General features: G+C 40.3%; 1 protein-coding gene across 5 annotated transcripts in view; it reads left to right on the top strand.

Annotated features, from left to right (window-relative positions):
• ntm (neurotrimin) overlaps window positions 1-19,255 on the top strand; it is a 252,918-nt gene that overhangs the window by 227,902 nt on the left and 5,761 nt on the right. For 3 of the 5 annotated variants that reach the window (XM_037467556.2, XM_062558240.1, XM_037467557.2), the window contains 4 exons: window positions 11,959-12,087; window positions 15,634-15,754; window positions 15,994-16,145; window positions 16,789-16,824. In XM_037467556.2, the coding sequence (XP_037323453.2) occupies window positions 11,959-12,087; window positions 15,634-15,754; window positions 15,994-16,145; window positions 16,789-16,824 (438 nt within the window). The remainder of the gene's footprint in view (window positions 1-11,958; window positions 12,088-15,633; window positions 15,755-15,993; window positions 16,146-16,788; window positions 16,825-19,255) is intronic. The other 2 variants (XM_037467559.2, XM_037467558.2) reach the window with 1 other exon arrangement.

Here is a 19,255-nt window from a genome sequence, read left to right as displayed (position 1 = left end):
AACATAATAAATTATATGGACATCTACTGTCATGGCCATCTGTGAACTATATAATATGCCAGTATTAGATTGGACATTATGACATTCAATTTTATTTCATATTTACTTTGACAGAAAATCTGTTGAACTTGAAGATCCAAACTTGAGTACATATTTCAAATACATTTTATAGAATTAGCGCCCATCTCTGGCTACACACATATGAACATTGGTCATATTGTAGCTGTTATTACATTTCATGTGGTATTTTGCATTCTATATTTTCTTTTGAGAGATTTTACTTAGGTCTGGTTTGAGTGTCAAGAGTCAATGAGTTAAAATCAAAAGTTGCCATTAACCAGATCATGGCACTGTGCACCAGGTCATTAAGTTCTGAGGTTATGACTCAATCATGACGTCTGGTATTATTGGATGGAGCATACTTACAGCTTCACCGAACCCACATCCTTTTCTGCGGAAGGTTGCAATCTGTCGTGTCCTAGCTGATCCTATGTCATTTTGGATAAGCCTGGCTATCGTCTCTAGGGAGTGCTGCAAGAACTTAATCGCATCATTCCGCAACAGAGGTACTTGTCGGATGGTCGAATAGCATTTGAACCCCCACACCGTTACAACATTAAAATTGAGAGAACTGCAAATGTTAATCTCTCTAACTTTTTAAAACCCACAATCACACATTCACACCCAGATTATTCAGAAGTTAGCCAGGTATGCGTAGCTGCGAAATGAGCCAGCATTTAAATCTTTTAGCTTTGCTTCTGTCACGTTAGGACACAATCTATACAGCAGTTCAAACCTGCAAATTACTTGGCATCACCCATAACTCGTAAATTCAGTTTCAGTGTGAGTGGTGCATACCATTAACCATTGAGAAAATTAAATACAATAATTTATTCTCCATTTTATGTATCTATTTGATTGCATTGAAATTACGCCTAAATTATTTTAATGAAGTTATCTCAGTTCTCGGGTGTTTTACATTAAAATTAGTACTTGATGAGGAAAAAAACTCACTTCAACATGATCATGAACCAAATTAGACTACTGCACCTTGTAATGGCAAAAATATATGTAACTCTTCTAAAATGCTTCATTTGTATAACCAGTTTATTAATTGCAAGTGCTGAGATGGAAAGGCCATGATATGAGAGCTGAAGTGTTCTGCACTGATAAATGTCCTCAGCGTCCTAGCTCTATAGACTAAACAAAGTAGGTCGTATGTGTGTAACCAGATTTGTTTTCAAGTGTTAGGAGGGCGAGTCCATGGTCAAAGAACTGATGTGTCTTACATGAACTAGCTGTCCTGAGTATCCTGGCTGTAGAGACTCAACAAGGTGGTCAAGGTTTCTGCTGACGCCACCGATAACTGAACTTGTGTATAAGAACTGCCTCGTTCTGTTAGGGGGCAAGAAGTTGGTTCATGACAGTTTGCAGAGCATGTAGCTGTTGTGACCTTTCTTCCCTTGCAAGGAAATAAATGGAGAAAGACATATTTGACTCGAAGCCTTTGTTTCTTACTTTACGATTGTCTGTGCAAAATCTTCCACCACAACCTAAACAAATTTTACAGAAGGGAGAGCAGTCTCGTCACCTCTTTGTCGTTTTCACTGTTGGCTATTGTGTAAAGCAGAAGGGAGTGGTCTGACGTGATGCCGAGGAGGGGGACTGAACCACTTAGCTTTCTCTGTCACAGTGGTTTGTCCTTATTAGGGTCCTCGCTACAACTTGTCGTAGAGGAACCCTATTGTATTTCAAGGAATTATTATTACTAGGGTCCTCGCTACGACTAGTCGTAGAGGAACCTATTGTATTTCAAGGAATTATTATTAGGGTCCTCTCTACGACTATCTAGACACCTTGGGGAGGTGTACTATCAGTGTTGGGCGAACGTGAACTGAACGTACTGTATTAATGCGATGAACGTTACTCTGAACTCGTTCATTCTGGTGTCTATGAACGGCACGTTCTTTCAGGTTAACATCGTTCAATGGGGTGCCAGATTTCTATAGAAAACACATTGTAAACGCGCCTTAATAAGTAGCGGAAAACACCCAAACTGGCAACACCAGCCTCCAGTGTCGCACTGCCGCTTGCGTCATCAAAAAAAAAGAAATGCATGGAGGCGACAGCTGCGTGTAGCAAAGAGACGGCATATAATAATTTAAATGAGTTTTATGAAGTTACTGACAAGGTTAGTGAGGATGGGAGGAATCTGACCTTTCTTTGCAAACATTTGCACCTTAATTCCATTCAAGCAGCATGTGTTTGAGAATGTACTGTAGGGGTGAACGCTGCAGCTGCTGCTAGTGTGGAGTGAATGGACAGCAACATTAAAGCAACAAAGGGGAAATGCTGTCCCCTCAATGCTAATGTAAACCCTGGTTGGATAAGGATTCAAAATGGGATATGAAGATTAAATCTGATGCATAGCTTCAGTGTTAAAACTGATAAAATAATTGCTGTCTGGTTCTGGCAATAATTTTGAAAAAATAGCTTGCAGCAACAAATGGAAAAAAAGAACTGAACTAGTTGGAAATGTGAACTTAGTTCAAATACTTTGAAGTTTGAACTAAACTAGTTCATTTTTAAATTTGTGAACTGAACTTTCCCAACACTGTGTACTATCAACCTGAAGTGGAATGGTCATAAAAGTATTGATTGTTTCCTTATAAATCTAATCTCAAAATGACCAAATGTAGTCTGGTGATTGGCTCATGTATGGTATTCTGAGAAGCTTTAATTTTTTAATGGTACATCAGAAGGTCCTGGTTTTATGTTGATATAAAAAGCCTAAGACCATGATAATGTCAAAGATAGAGTTTGCAAAGCGGCATTCCTGGCGTTGCTCCACACAGTTAACGACCACTGACTTGCGAACGCTACGTCCTCGGCCGCATTTGTAACCGTCCTGCCAGTGCCCCGATGTGCAAGGAGTAGCGAGGACCCGTCCAATGCTGCTTGCACCCTTAATTTTATTTTGTATATTCATTCCCCTTGTGTCCCTGGGTAACCTTCACTCCGTCCCCTGGTGAGTTTTTCCCTCTCTGGTGATTGTCTGGCTTGTCCCTAATTGTTCCCATCTTTGTCCACTCAATTGCATCTCCCGAGTCTATTTAAATCATAAGCTGTGTCTTAAAATCCTTAAGGACGTGTCACACTCACCTGCCAGCTCCGCCCCCTCATCACTACGGTCTCTCCCGCCTTCCACACCTGCCCCACATATGCAATCAGCCCCGTTGCTCAAGCACTGCAGTCCCAGCCTGTCACTGTCAGATTGTCCGTCATGCAAGTCTCTCCAGCACTCACCCTTGGACAGATCACCCGGTTTCGACCCTGCCTGTTCCTGCCCCTGTAATTACCTCAGCCTTCTGTCCCCGATCACAAGTTCTGCCTGAGCGCATCTGGTTTCTGTTTGCCTGCTCCTCGGTCTGCCCGGCGCTTCATCTCCTGTGCTCCGGCTCCCCGACACCCCCAGCAATCGCACCGGTTTTTTTCTGGCATTTCCTCTCCGGCCACCCTGAGCATCACCCTGACCCCGAGGACCGAACTCTGCTCTGCAGAGTTGCTCTAACGCCTGCTGTGAAGCCTTGTTTAATAAAGACGTTAACTAAACACTATGCGCCGTTGTGCTGCATTTGGGTCCGCCACACGTCTATGTCAGGACGCATTCGTCGACTACATACTTCACTTCCGCTGCAACTCGGCTGTCCCAATCTGATGGCTCCTCTGAACGTACAAGACCTTTGACCCACTGTTAGTGTCCCTGTCCCTTTGTGGGCCTTTTCAATCCTTACTGAGGCACAGACTATTCTGTCTTACGAGAACATAACTATGTCCCTCTTTTGGTAATATAAAAAAAATGTAATCATAGGGCACCATGGCGACTCCTCACCCTGGCTTGCCTGCCATTTATTCAGGTTTTTTTCATGCTATCTTTTACAATACAGTAGAGGCCTTAAAACCAATTTTGTGAAAGAGACTGGTCAGATATTTGTGTTTGCTGCAACACATCTGTGGAGGTGGCTCTGAGTGTGTGTGTGTGTGGGGGGGGGGGGGGGTGTCCCTCCATTTGTAGGGCACAATTCATGTCTGCCTTTTGTGAACTGGTTTAGAATCTGAATCCAAAACAAGCCACTTTTTAAGAGCAGTAAACAAATTGAAATTGAAAGGCATTATTTATCCCCTCCTCATCCAAACATTCATGATCCAATGTATGCAGCTAATGGTTGCTTATGTTCATCTATCTTTCTAGTCCATATGAGGTAGAACATTCATGTTGATGAATTCTTTTTTTTGCATGCACCCACCAATTTACAATTTAGGGATCTCTATTGACTTTTAGTTTATTGTGGGATGAAAATGTTAAGAGTAGCTTTAGCGCCACAAGCTGTTGTTTTGAATTTCCACATGCATGATGAATGAAAGCAGTGATTCAGTCTATTTTTTATGAGTTATTGTTGGTTTTCTCTGAGAGTTTTACTTCCAATATTTTGAATTCTAGCTTCTATTTTTCAGTAGTCTTTTTCTTATTAATTTCATCTCCAGTATTTGACGGACGGCCCGAAAAGTCACACGCCGCTGTTGTCCCTCTTGCTCAGACAGAGAGCAGCAGAAAAATATCCCAGTACTTTCTGAATTCAAAGCAACTTTCCTTCTTCCGGGGGCCATTCAGTGTTAGTGCACCCAGGGTGTTAAAAAAAGTATTTAATAAAGATCGTGTGTGTGTGTGTGTGTGTGTGTGTGTGAATAAATTTAGATGATTTCAGAACGAGGCCAGGGCTCTCACACAGCTGTGACCCAGCCTTTTCCTAACCTTTGATAGGTAGATGGCTTTAGGGGCTTGTGGTGGATCAGAAATGATCCTCAGTATCTCCCACAGACCACACAACCTAACTGCAAAGTTTGTCAGCCCAGGCGGCTGGCCAACACCGTTGCACGGTTGCGACCAGAATGAAGATGCACACTGAATTTGAATTTGGCCTTGGAGCAATAAAAGGTTTGCTAGATTTGCACATGCCTGGATGCTTCGATAGATTCATTTGAAGTTGATGGAGTTGGCAGTCATAGTAGATTGGTCGGTTTTTGACCCCTTTGAAGGTGAAGGAAATAACTTAATGCTGTTATACCATATCAATGCCATTTAGATGTTCATGGCAGTGTTAATTCTAGCACCTGCTTAGCGTTGGTCTTTTTTTCTGATGCAATTTTTTTAATTTTTAATTTGAATTGATTCTGAATTCACTCACCGGCAAGCTTGAGACTAGCAGCTAAATTAAATAACATATCATTGGTGTCATAAGGTTTCTGAAGTGACAATCTAGAGGACGCACCAATCCTCCACGATAGCCAACTAAATTGATGTGATTCAAGATTAATTTAAAATGAGTTACGTTTTCCCTTCAGGAACTAGAATTCAGGACAGTTTGTCAACATTGATGTCAGAGTAGTTCAAACTAAATTTGTGTTTTACTGCAATTAAATATTTGAATATTTTGCGTAACTGCCACAGTTGATTTAATGGTTACTGGTACCAATGCACGCTGGAACCATAAAGCACGACTCGACACAGATTGACAAGACAGGTAGCTTTACTCAACGTTCAAGCAGGGTCAAAACTGGGAGACGAATCCAGAGAGGCAGGCAGAGAATCCGTAGACATGGACACGCTTGGTTGGAACCAGCACAATGGTAAAGCAGGCAAACAAATCCAAAAAGGTCAAAACTATTCACATTCATTACAAGTAGAAGTATTGATACTAGGGTTTAAAAATACTTTTGCAGAAGTTGAAGTATCAACTCAGGCTTTTTACTTGAGTAAAAGTAAAAAAGTATTGGTTTAAAAACTACTTAAAGTGTAAAAGTAATTTAAGGGAGAAAAAAATCCATTAAGGACAAACTCTTAATGTTACATTACATATCATTTAGCTGACGCTTTTATTGGGTGTTTTGCTCAGGGACACTTCGACGTGGCATATGGTGCACCCCGGATTCGAACTGCCAACTGCCAACCCCAGTGCTCCACCCTACCCCATGCGCCACCATTGTCCTCTTTATGTCATTTAGCTGACCCTTTTATTCAAAACGACTTATCGACTCGCATGCTTTATAACCTAAACAAATAAAACAAGAACCCATTTTCCAGTGACGGCTGAAACACATGAGTTGGAGGACATACACACACGTTGTTCCCATTGATTAGTTAGACTGCCGTGTCTCCATTAGGTTTACCACACCATGGGGGGGGCGGAGTAACCCATTTCAGACATTATGAGCAAATACAGAATCCCTTTGTGTTCATTTCTAAAGCCTCACATTAAGACAGAACTTATATCACTTTATTTAGGATGCTGCACTATTTGCAAGTCGCCGAGTTGTGCCTCGTGCCTTGTGTCTCAATAAAATGAGTATAAAACATTTATGGAAAATGTAAGAAGTAGAAGTAAAAAGTAGTCTGAAAAATACATACTCCAGTAAAGTATAGATATCCAAAATGTCTACTTAAGTAAGGTAACAAAGTATTTGTACTTGTACGTATTTGTTACTTGAAACCTCTGCTAATAAGGACACGCTGGATAGCTTTGCGATAACATAAGACAATTTGGCAGGGAACAATATAAAGTTATGGGCTTAAATGGTCTGAGGCGGATGTGCTGCAGGTGAGAAGAGCCAGGTGGAGGTAGTGAGCTGATAATGTGGGAGGATCTCAAACAACAGGAGAGGTAGAAAATAGGATGTAGACAAATGTTTGTTTATTTCATACATTGTAAAACTGGAAGACCATATATGAAGTGTAGGTTCCTTATATAAGGTGTTTTTGTCCCTACAACCCATATAAAACCCAAAGAAAATTATAAAGAAAGTTGGTCAAATTTATCTGTTGGTAATTAATGCATTCGTAAATCCCAGCAAGTGAAATAATAATCGTAGCAGCACGTTAGGAGCAATTTAGCATTATAGCAAAGCCTTCTAGTTAAGCTTAGCTCAAGCTGCTCTACCTTTTCAGACCATCTACATGTCATCTACCAAACAGCTTAGAAATTTAAACTTCAGCCCTAATCGCTAATAACACCACTTAAATATAGCCTTAATCACAATTCTGGCTCAGAATGCTTTAAACTCTGTATACGACATCCTCTATCCCAAGGCTCGGTGTAGGAAAAACTCCATATGTGGTCTATTTATTTTCACTGTACAGTCAGGTCCATAAATATTTGTACATTGACACATTTTTCATTATTTTGGCTCTGTACACCACACCAATGGTGTTGAAATGAAAAATTAAGATGTCCTTTTAGTGCAGACTTTTAGCTTTAATTTGAGGGTATTTACATCCAATTCAGATGAACGGTGTAGGAATTACAACAAATTAAAATGTGGCCATTTAAGGGACTGTACGGTGTGGGTAGGTACGGCTCGGGACAAAAGGCACTTAATACCAGAGTGGCGATTTTCAATATGTTTATTTCGTACAGCTCAGTAAAACGCGCCGGCGTCCAGCTCGCTCGTTCGCCCTCCTTCCTCGCTCGCTCGCCTCACTGTGTTTAAATAGCGGCCAGAGGACACACACACACGTTAATTATCGCCAGCTGATTGCCAAGCGTTTTCACCTGGCACTGTTCCCCGAGCCACTCCCCATCTCTCCCCCCACCCCTGCAGCCGAGCCGAAACCACGCCCGCCACCACAGGGACCAAAAGTAATTAATATAATGATAATTATTTTTATCTTCTTACTATAGAATTGTAAACCGTTATTTTAATGATGTCAACTGCACATGGATCCCCTTTGCTTTTGGTGTTATCTTTTCCTTTAACGTAATGTGCAGTAATAGAAACCGATTCACCCTTTCACATTTTTCATATCTTTGACTCACAGGCTGTATCTGTCCCTTAAACATCTGCTTCTCCTATAGACTAACTGAGATGCAAAAGGACTTGTGGCCTGAGGGATTTGTTGCAGCCATGGTTTTTATTTTTCTTTGTATGCTCCAAAATATGTATTCTATTGAAGGGTCAAATCTAAACCATACTGCCACAACTGATTATCTTCGCTGGCAAACCTCTTCAATAGAAGTAAAGCTGCTTTATTACATCTCAGTAATTCATGCAACCATGAGCTACTATATATTTGTATGATTCACCTTTTTTATGTTTGTTTCAAAGTGGATGGTGCATTAAAGGCACTTTAAGAAATCCCATATGCCAAAGGCTGATAATCAGTGTCAAAATGAGTATCTTTTTCACCGACATCCTTTCCCTCAAGACAATACTGATAACGCCATACCCACTCCCACTCTCTCTTTGGGTTATGAGGGTCTTCTGTCTGCCATTCTGCTTCTGTTTCTTTCCCTCCTTGTGCTTGGATTCATCAATTTAAATACTTCCTTAACATATCCTCTTGTTCACTCTCCTTAAAAGGCTGTATCCCTCAACCATCTGCTCTTGTATTCTGCCTCCTCCCTTGAATGTTGTTCCTTTTGCCCTGCAGACAAATATCTCTTTCTTTCTATATCTATCTTTTCTTTGCCCTTGAGTTTGGCATTTGAGGGACACATTATCTTCTACAGGCCTCTCCTGAGACTTACTGGGTCTTTTCTGCTTTCTCACCCCACCAACTTCTCCTGCCCTGTCTCCCGATGCCCTACCACACGTGTCAAACTCATGGCCCGCGGGCCATATCCGGCCCGCGAATGAATTATCTTTGTCCCGCATGATCAAATCTATTTACAATTGGAGCTGGCCCGCCGGTATATCGCACGCATCACCATAATACTACAAATCCCACAATGCACTCTCCGCAATAGCGTGCCTCACAGTCTGTATTACATACCGCTTGTGTCAACTTTCGTCGTGTACCTTATCATCGTCCCTTTTACCGTAAGAACCATACCAACAACTTCTTACTCCGTTAATTCTTTTTGTGGTATTTCCCATAAAACGAAGCACAGCTGCTAAACTGGAAGTACGTAGATTTTCACAGTAAGAATTGACGCAACCGTCTGTAATGACGGCGGTTACCAGGGTAACAAGAGGAGAAAAGTTCATTAACGGATATAGATAAATTATCTTGGTCCGACGGGATGAGCAGTAGTTGACTACACTCGCTGCTCTTGGCTCTGATATGTATTGTCCACTTATTGTTTTGCTTCAGTGAGCAGAGCAGAGACCGTTTAAGGAAATCGCAGAGTCAACGGTCCGCCACTGGAATGCATACGTCCCGATGTTCGCGCCAATCGTCAGTGGCCCGCGTTTGGTTGAAGTCGGCAGTATCTGGCCCGAACCTGAAATGAGTTTGATACCCCTGCCCTACCATGTCACCTTGATGGCAGTACCATTTCACTAATTACTTGTTCACAAAGCCAGCAGTCATCCCTGACACAGACGGCAACTTGTTTGAAATAATGTTTTCCTTCGTAAACACATATTCATCCAAATAAAATGTGATCCGGGTCTCTGTGTGTATTTTTAGAGCTGGGCAAATGCTGTGTAGAGGGTACTGACATGTCAAATTCTTTGTTTCTGCTGAGACAACATTTGTTTTCCCTCTGGCACACATCATCTTTTGGCACATGGGACAGCTTGTTTTCAATGGTTTCTGGCAGACTAACTGAAGAGGCTAAGAAGTGCTACAAGACTTTCATGCTAATACTTAGCTGTACTTTTTTTATAATGCAAGATCATTGGTAACCGCGTTTGAATGAGCGACTGTAGAGCTGAGTTTATATGAATGATATGATGGATTTGGAGGGTCGCAACCTTTGAGCCTGTAGGCTGATGGAGGTGGAGGAGCATTGAGTGAAAAGAAAGACAATATGTTAATGATAGATAATCTAGTACATAGTGGCCTCAGGAGACAACATAATTGAACTGACTGTGAAAATAATACAGGAGTAATGATGGAGAAATAGGCAGATTTACTGGTTTGAAAATACATTCGAGTAGAGTGCTGAGTGTACAGAGTGTATAATGATAAGACAATGTATAATTGTCATACTCTATCTAGTTTATTTCATTTTTGGAATATTTAGTTAAAATGTAAATGTTTGGCTCTGAGGGCATAATTCTTTAGATTTATACAACTTCAACATGATATGGGCCGCAGGAGGCTTAAACTTTTAAGACATGTAAACACGAATTGGGTTTGTAGGATAAGTATTTTAGAAGGTATTAATCTACCCTGAAACCAGAACCAGAATGTGCATCTTACCTTAACATGATTGATTAATGTCTTTGTCTACATTTTGCTTCAGCAAAATGCTGATTCTATTAGTAAATGCAAGCTAATACACAAAAATATTAACTGCTGGACAGTAAAAATAAATAAATTGTAATTCCTATTAGGAGATGACAGTTTAAAGAACCAATTTTCTCATTGAATGTATAACTTTTGGTCTCACCTAGCTGCTTAACTTGACCTCCAAGATGTAAAGGTGTGAAATATATCCTTTATTATGGCACTCTGTGTCTGAGCTGGGCAACAAACAAGGCGAGGAATTATTACTTCTAAAAAGCTGCTTAAGCATGCACACTATTATTATCATTGCTGGTAGTTTTTGTATTCGCACATCAAACACAATGCAATATATACCCTTTTCCTACATTCATATCAATTTAATCTGACCAAGAACATCAAGTATAAAAAGAAATTCACACCTCCAATCCACCAAAATTACTTCATAAACAATTATTTTATAGGTTTTACCCCGCATGATATGAAATGGAAGAAAGTGAGCATTAAATCGTATGCAAAACCTTTTAATTTTAGATTCTTTTAGAAAATATTTTGATTTACTTTTCTTACAAAAATATAGCCAATATGTTGTTCGGTTACAACAACGACTCTTTACATTTTATTGTCACTGATTTTTAAATAATGTCGCCTCTATATATATATATATGTATATATGCATGTGGTAAGTATTGTATAGTATCGTTAATATTATTTGCAGCCATGGCTACCGGATATTTTGTGAATGTATTTGTATGAAACGTTGATCTCATGTGCCAGTCTGGAGGACAGCGGCTGACGTGAAACCACCCACTGTAAAAGTGTTGCTTGATGTGTGGACTTTGAGAGCTTGCTTCAGCTGGCAGCCTTCTCCTCAGAGGATTCCACCATTTGGCTGTGTGACATTGCGGTCTCCTTTGACACAATGTAGACTCATTGTTTGAGGGAAATGGAGTCCTCCCGGTACTCCTCGTCAGGTGATCGGCAAGCCGACGAGAACCTCTCTCCACAACAACCTTCCCAGGTGAAATTCACTAATGTGCCTCAACGCAGCAAAGTGAATCCATGTGCAATTTATTAATGTCAACTGCCTACGTCCCTGGAGGTGGCCCCAAAGCCATTAAGTCTTTTTTTCTTTACATTGAGCGCTGTATTAAGTGTCTCTGTCAAGGTTGTCAAATTGCTGCAGGAAAAAGAAGCATCAGTGCTGGCCTCTCCAATTGTATTGTCACATCTCATAAGCAGTTCTGAAGTGCCTGCTTTCATGAAAGAAACAAAAAAGGAGCCGAATATGAGAGACACTGGACAATGACGACTAATGACCTTCTAATGATTAAGTGTAACTTCCTCTGAAACAAGTCAATAGCCTCAAGATGAAATGTCCAAAGAAACCGCAGAGAAGCAGCAGACACAGAACCGTACCCATTATATGCCAATATGATTTACTGGTGTAATTTTTTACACATCAGGGCACTACAATAATTTACAGGATCTGCGGCCCCCTCTAAACTTAGATCTTTGATTTCTGCGTTTGAGTTAGAAAATAGATATACATTTTATTTTTTTTAAACAGAAAAATGGCCAATGTACTAACCCATCAACATATAAATCTTAAAACTTCAAACTATTTTTAATTATCATGTGATGATTTCTACTGGGTGGGAAAATCATGGCCACAGCTGTTGACTTGTCACGTTAAATCTGTGTCTCCATCTCAACTTCCCTTTTTATAGGAGACCTGGCATCAGAGGATGAGTACCTGGAAATCCCCTCTATCTCCAGACGAAGAGCAGGGACGTATGAATGCACAGCCGTCAACGATATTGACAAAGATGTCCAGACCGTAGACATCACCGTCAACTGTGAGTCCACTGCTTGGCTCAAGGAGTTAAATCTTTTGTGTTTGAATAAACAGAGCTGATACAATTGTTACATTTATCAATGAGCTTTTTGGCTAAAATATAAACAAATCATATAATCATGTTAATAATTTATGAGGTGCTGAATATCCCAGGTTTAAGCTTTTTTATACTAGCTTTGCTGCTTTTCATTATTTCATAAAATAAATATTATTATTATGAATTTAAATAATATTATATGTATAATGTTATATTGCTACATTAAATCAAATGTACTTTCGAGACATGAAAAAGTATTTTCATATTTGAGTGCTGCTGAATTTAATACATCTAATATTAATTTACACAATTAGTTGACAGACAAACAATTTATTCACCACCATGTTGATAATCACTCAACTTGTATTTTTTCAAGTAAAAATGTAAACTAATTGGAATTATTAAATTATAATAATGTGCTCCTTTGAAGCTTTTATGCTAATTTGATAGAAAACTGAAAAATCTGTTGTTTGATTACAAAACAAGACATTTTGTTTGATTTGATTTAATTGCATCTTTTTTCTGCCATTGTAGAAGCCATTAATTATTAAATCACGAAAATATCGGCAGATGACTTGACAGTCACCATTGTTTTGGCTCAGAGACCATTTACCAAGACGAATCCAGATCAAATGATGAGCGACATCAATTTCCTTCAAACATCCACAATACAGGAGACACATAATGGAATGTACAAAGGAATTACACTAAACATTTTAACCAGTGTAAAAAATACTCCTGTTCACCCGTGGTCATGCTCTAGATCAGTGATTCTCAACTGGGACCCGTTTTTAGTGGGTCGCGGGCCTTTGCATGTGTGACACGAGGGACCCGAATTGATTTTCACTCAAGGGACAGAGACATCTTCACCGTACAAAACAATCGATTAGCCCAACAGTATAATTATGTACAATAGATATTTATAAAAGCTTACTACCAGAAACTCTATATACTCGCCCGGTTCCCTAGCCACGGCGAGGGTAGGGCGGCCGTCTGTGTGGGGACAGCGAATCTCCCCGTACGGTTAAACACCCAGTGCAACCTGTGAACATGCAACAATACAAACACACACACGGCACACTCACTACAAACCCACTCACACAATGACAACAAGGAAAGTTAAAAAAATGGTTCATGCAAGTACCATATTACACTACAGCATGTGAGAGTCAATCCGAGTAAAGTGCCCGCGCTATTCCTCCACACAGCGAGCACCCCCCACTCGAAATCAATAAAATAAAATGAGGCGAGTACACAACAAAAAGAAGATCAACAGGGACAGAGGGAGCATACAATATAACAATACAATCACGGTTAGCAATACTCCGTCGTTATAGTGCAACCATGAAAGGAAACGTGGGGCAAAACAGCAGCTGTGCGCCACCTGAAAATTAAGCATATTCGGTCAAATAAATATTGTTTGTCTGCGGTGGTCCTACGATCATTTTACCTGGAAAGGCTGAGGCGTCAGACCCTCCCCAACGAAGTTTAAAGGGACTCCACTCCGCCGGCCAAACCTACAAAAATATTTAGTAAACTGACATTGCTGAAATAACACTAAACCCGCAAGTTAGCGACCTACCTACCGATTTGCCTTTTGCTCACGGTAAGGAACCGGGGGACAGCTGGGACAAAGTGTGTGTCGCCTGCTAGTTAAATAAGACGCTCCCTGAGTGCTATCCCGCAGTGCTACCTGTCACACATGGGAAAATAAAAATTAGAAAAAGAAAAATCATCCTGTGATTTCATTTTGAAGGGACTTTTTTAATGCAGCGGAGTGTCCGTTTTTTTGCCGGCTCGTCCGTCCATGTTTTCAGCAGCGTGTGCCACGTTGGGTCAAACCATTCTGATATGGGGGAGACATTGGGTTTTTAGGATAATTAAACATCCTGAATATGAAATTCAGCTTATGAACTTCAATTCAATTAATTTTATTTTGTATAGCCCAAAATCGCAAATTACAAATTTGTCTCAGAGGGCTTTACAGTCTGTACACACGCAACATCCTCTGTCCCGAAACCCTCACATCGGAACGGGAAAAACTCCCCAAAATATGAAAAAACCCTTAATTGGGGAAAAAACGAAGAAACCTTGGGGAGAACGTCAGAGGAGGGATCCCTCTCCCGGGAGAGACTGCAATGTCATGTGTACAGAATAAACAATGTAAAAAAAAAAGTACAATACATTCAATTCCTCTAACAGAAATGATACAAGTAATTGCAAGTAGCAGAACCATCAGAGAGAACCACCATCCACAGAGGCTTCTGTGGGGAGGGAGAGCAGAAAGATGTTGGTTTATGATGACAGTAATATGAATCATATTTAAAGTAATGATGATGGCAGCAGAAGCTGAATTAGTGATGTACATTAGTAAAACATGGATGATTGTGGAAGGAAAAAGTGAGAGTGTGAGTGAGAGAGGGGCTAGGTGTGTCCTAAGAAGTCCCTCGGCAGTCTAAGCCTAGAGCAGCTTAACTAAGGGCTGGTCCAGGCTAACCTGAGCCAGCCCTAACTATAAGCAATATCAAAGAGGAACGTTTTAAGCTTTATCTTAAATGAACTGACCGAGTCTGCCCCCCGGACTGAAAGTGGAAGCTGGTTCCACAAAAGAGGAGCTTGATAACTGAAGGCTCTGGCCCCCATCCTACTTTTTAAAACTCTAGGAACCACAAGTAGCCCAGCATCTACGAAGCGCAGATGCCTTGTAGGGCAGTACAGTGTAACGAGCTCTTTAAGATAAGACAGTGCCTCACCAGCAAGTGCCTTGTAGGTGAGGAGAAGTACCTTAAATTCTATTCTTGATTTAACAGGAAGCCAGTGCAGAGAAGTTAATACAGGAGTTATATGATCCCATTTCTTAGTTCTTGTTAATACACGTGCAGCAGCATTCTGAATCAACTGGAGAGGTTTAAGCAATTTACAAGAGCAGCCTGACAACAAAGAAAATACAGTAATCCAGTCTAGAAGTAACAAATGCATGAACTAGTTTTTCTGCATCACTTTGAGACAGGAAGTTCCTGATGTTCGATATATTACGTAGATGAAAAAAGGCAGTCCTTGAAGTCTTCTTTATATGAGAGTTGAAGGACATATCCTGGTCGAAGAGAACTCCACGATTTCTGACGGTGCTGTTGGATACCAGAGCAATTCCATCCCTAGAGACTGTATCACATGATACAGTGATACAGTCTTGATTTTGAATAAATTTGAGATGTTGAGAATGGTCCTCGATTTGGGTAGCGGCTTGTCATTAAGGGGTGATGTTGGGTCCCGGAGCCAAACCAGTTGAGAACCACTGGTCTAAGGGACAGTTGGTAGGTTTCATGTGTTGTACCAACTCTCTAAGTAATGTCAGAGAAACTGCCTTAAATTCCTCAAACACAGCTGAGTATGCAGGAGAAGCATTATTTAAAAAATAAAAAGACTTAGGGATATTTGTGTGTAAGGACTTAGAGGAGACACAGTGGCTCTTTCAGTCCTAATCACAGTGCTCTCATGTTGTCGCAATAGATGCTCCCGCTGTATTGGAGGGCAGAGACGTCGGGGTCACTCCGGGCCAGAGAGGAGAGCTGGAGTGTGAGGCCGATGCCGTGCCTGAGGCAGACTTTGAGTGGTATAAAGATGACAGAAGGTAATTAGCTTTACATTTTAATTTACAAATGGAAGAAGCTTGTGTGAGTGTCAGTTATTGACGCTCATTGATATGCTGTCAATCATTTAGCCTGCAAATTGCTCCTAGTCATTAATTAAATTACTATTATTATTGCACTCAAGCCCATTTGTAATTGTGAAGTGACTTTGAAAAAAGCGAATAAAACCCTTCAAGTGCCCATGGTTAATTGCACTCACTGTGTTCTTCCTCACATTCAGGATCCTGATAGGCATCGATGGCTTTGAGATAGTGAATTCTGGATCTCTGTCAAAACTGACATTTTTTAACGTGTCCGACGGAGATTATGGGAACTACACTTGCGTGGCACTCAACAAACTTGGGAGCGCAAACACAAGTTTTCTCATGTATGGTGAGTACAGAAATATATTCTGCATGTTCCTCTCCCAATTAGCTTCCGTTTGATTCAATGTTCAGCCATTTCCTTAAAACTTTTACATTTAGAGAGATCCCTTGCGGCTCATTCCGTCAGCGACAATACTGATCCCTCTCATGCATTAGGTGCGAAATATATACCAAATATAGTAAGAAGCATTAAAGTACAAGACATCTTTAGAAAAAGAGGCTTCCCTTGGGCCAGTGAGCTAAAGAAGCTCCTAAATGTGTGTACATTGTTTCAGCTAATGTGTCACTACAATAGGGCATCGGGATTATAACTTTATCAACATTGAGCGATTATCATCATTAAAATAATGTAGAGTTTCAGTGTTAGAGGATGTCTATATGTACACATTATAAAGCCCTCTGAGGAAAATATGCCATTTGTGATTTTGGGCTATACAAAATTAATTGAATTGAATTCTAACAACACCTGATCTGAGTAATGGCTGTTGGCACTATTACCAGTTTAAACACCCAAGTATGCCACTTTGCAGCCACAATGTTAAAAGTCTATACAGCAGTCTACTTTTCATGATTTTCACAAGTGCTGTCAATGATTTGTTGATGCTCTGTTTCCAATATGTTGCTCTGTTCCAATTGTTTCCCTGGTGAAGTTGTAATTGAACCCACTAGCTCAACACTATTGCAAGGTTAGTATTCTGCACCAGCATGCACTTTGACTGTTTTGAAGTATAAACTGCATGCTGGCACATGAAAACCGCCATTTACACAAACTGGAAGTCAGGCTGCACTGTCACTGCAGTAATACACAGTGTCTGTTGATCATTGAACTGTTGAAAAACTCTTTGATCTCTTCATGAATTGACTTGTTAAAGTGAACCAGTGGCAGGCAGCAGGAATGGCAAAGCAAACCACCATATTAATGTCACATGAACCTTTGTGGAAATGGTCATAACAGCCAATTTTTTTTGTGTGTTTCATCTTTTCCTTTGCAAACCCAACCGTCTCAATGTGTGACACGGCTTCATTTTGTTTCTTGCATGCTCTTCTTTCTACTGTAAGTACATTTTTTCATTACATCATTTGTGCTTCCGCAATTGCTTTTGCCTTCAGTTATCATTTTCAGGTGAACGGCCAAGACAGATAATTCAGAAAGTTGCAGAACTTGCCGAAATGTTTCTTGTGTGTTGTAGCCCACTGACGTAGGTGAGCCCTGTGTTATTAGAACAAGCATATGGCGATAACCACACTGTAAATAAAAAACCCTGTAAAAAAAAAGTAATGACTGGCAGCAGCGGCTGCTAAACAAAAACCCTAAAATTATCTTAAATAACAATTCAAATAAAGTGTGAAAATCATAAATTTACAATAATTTTACAGAGAAACACATTAATGTTCTGTAGTATTACGAGGAAACACCTGTTTTAAAGGGATATCACAAAATATTCTGCAGCTAAAAAGTGTTATTTTATAGATTTTGTCTTGTGTGTCTCGATCGTATTGACGTCATGATTGCAGTAGGTGCCACACAGAATAGCTGCGGTAGGCACGAGAGCATATCGTTAATCTTCCATGTGACAACATTTATTAATTGTATATTAATATGACGCTTGGCTGCGTAAAATAAAGATAAAACGAAAACAATCACCAATCTCCTGTCATTCACGTAAGAAAATGAAGTCAAGGACACAAAACATAACAAAGTTTCAGGAAATAACAGAAAATGCTTTCTTACCTGGTATCTTCAATATTTTAGCAGAATATACACTCACATAAAGGATTATTAGGAACACCATACTAATACTGTGTTTGACCCCCTTTCGCCTTCAGAAGTGCCTTAATTCTACGTGGCATTGATTCAAAAAGGTGCTGAAAGCATTCTAGAAATGTTGGCCCATATTGATAGGATAGCATCTTGCAGTTGATGGAGATTTGTGGGATGCACATCCAGGGCACGAAGCTCCCGTTCCACCACATCCCAAAGATGCTCTTATCGGGTTGAGATCTGGTGACTGTGGGGCCATTTTAGTACAGTGAACTCATTGTCATGTTCAAGAAACCAATTTGAAATGATTCGAGCTTTGTGACATGGTGCATTATCTTGCTGGAAGTAGCCATCAGAGGATGGGTAAATGGTGGCCATAAAGGGATGGACATGGTCAGAAACAATGCTCAAGTAGGCCGTAGCATTTAAACGATGCCCGATTGGCACTAAGGGGCCTAAAGTGTGCCAAGAAAACATCCCCCACACCATTACACCAACACCAGCCTGCACAGTGGTAACAAGGCACCCATCCGCCTCAAGGTTTTGTGTGTTGTGGCTTCACAAATGCTTAGCTGCATACCTTGGTTGTAACGAGTGGTTATTTCAGTCAAAGTTGCTCTTCTATCAGCTTGAATCAGTTGGCCCATTCTCTTCTGACCTCTTGCATCAACAAGGCATTTTCGCCCACAGGACTGCCGCATGCTGGATGTTTTTCCCTTTTCACATCATTCTTTGTAAACCCTAGAAATGGTTGTGCGTGAAAATCCCAGTAACTGAGCAGATTGTGAAATACTCAGACCGGCCTGTCTGGCACCAACAAAATTGCTTGAATCACCTTTCTTTCATTCAGTTTGGAGTTCAGGAGATTGTCTTGACCAGGACCACACCCCTAAATACATTGAAGCAACTGCCATGTGATTGGTTGATTAGATAATTGCATTAATGAGAAATTGGTGAAAAGGTGTTCATAATAATCCTTTAGGTGAGTTTAAATCAATTTTGTAAGAACCTGTAGGTTCCTTCCTTTGTGTTCACATTCCAGTCTTTTTTCTCCGCTGACATCCCACAACTCAAATTCGGAGGCATATTTAACGTAAAATACTAGGTAATACTCCAGGCCATGATGCAGGTAACAACAGAGACAAGCTAAACAACCGAGCAACACCGCAAGGGCCGAGCACCAGCTTCCCGATGTCACAGATGTCATTTCAAATGTGAGCGCGTTGTTTTTAAGGTGAAATCATAGCAAATATAGTTGTATATAAATTGTAAATGTATACACTTATTTATAATATTATAGAATATTTAGTGACATCCATTTATTAAAAGGTGTTTTTATTGTAATACTACAGGAA

This window comes from Pungitius pungitius, chromosome 16 (assembly GCF_949316345.1).
Source record: "Pungitius pungitius chromosome 16, fPunPun2.1, whole genome shotgun sequence".
Taxonomy (NCBI): Eukaryota; Metazoa; Chordata; class Actinopteri; order Perciformes; family Gasterosteidae; genus Pungitius; species Pungitius pungitius.
This window is presented reverse-complemented; position numbering and strand designations above follow the sequence as displayed.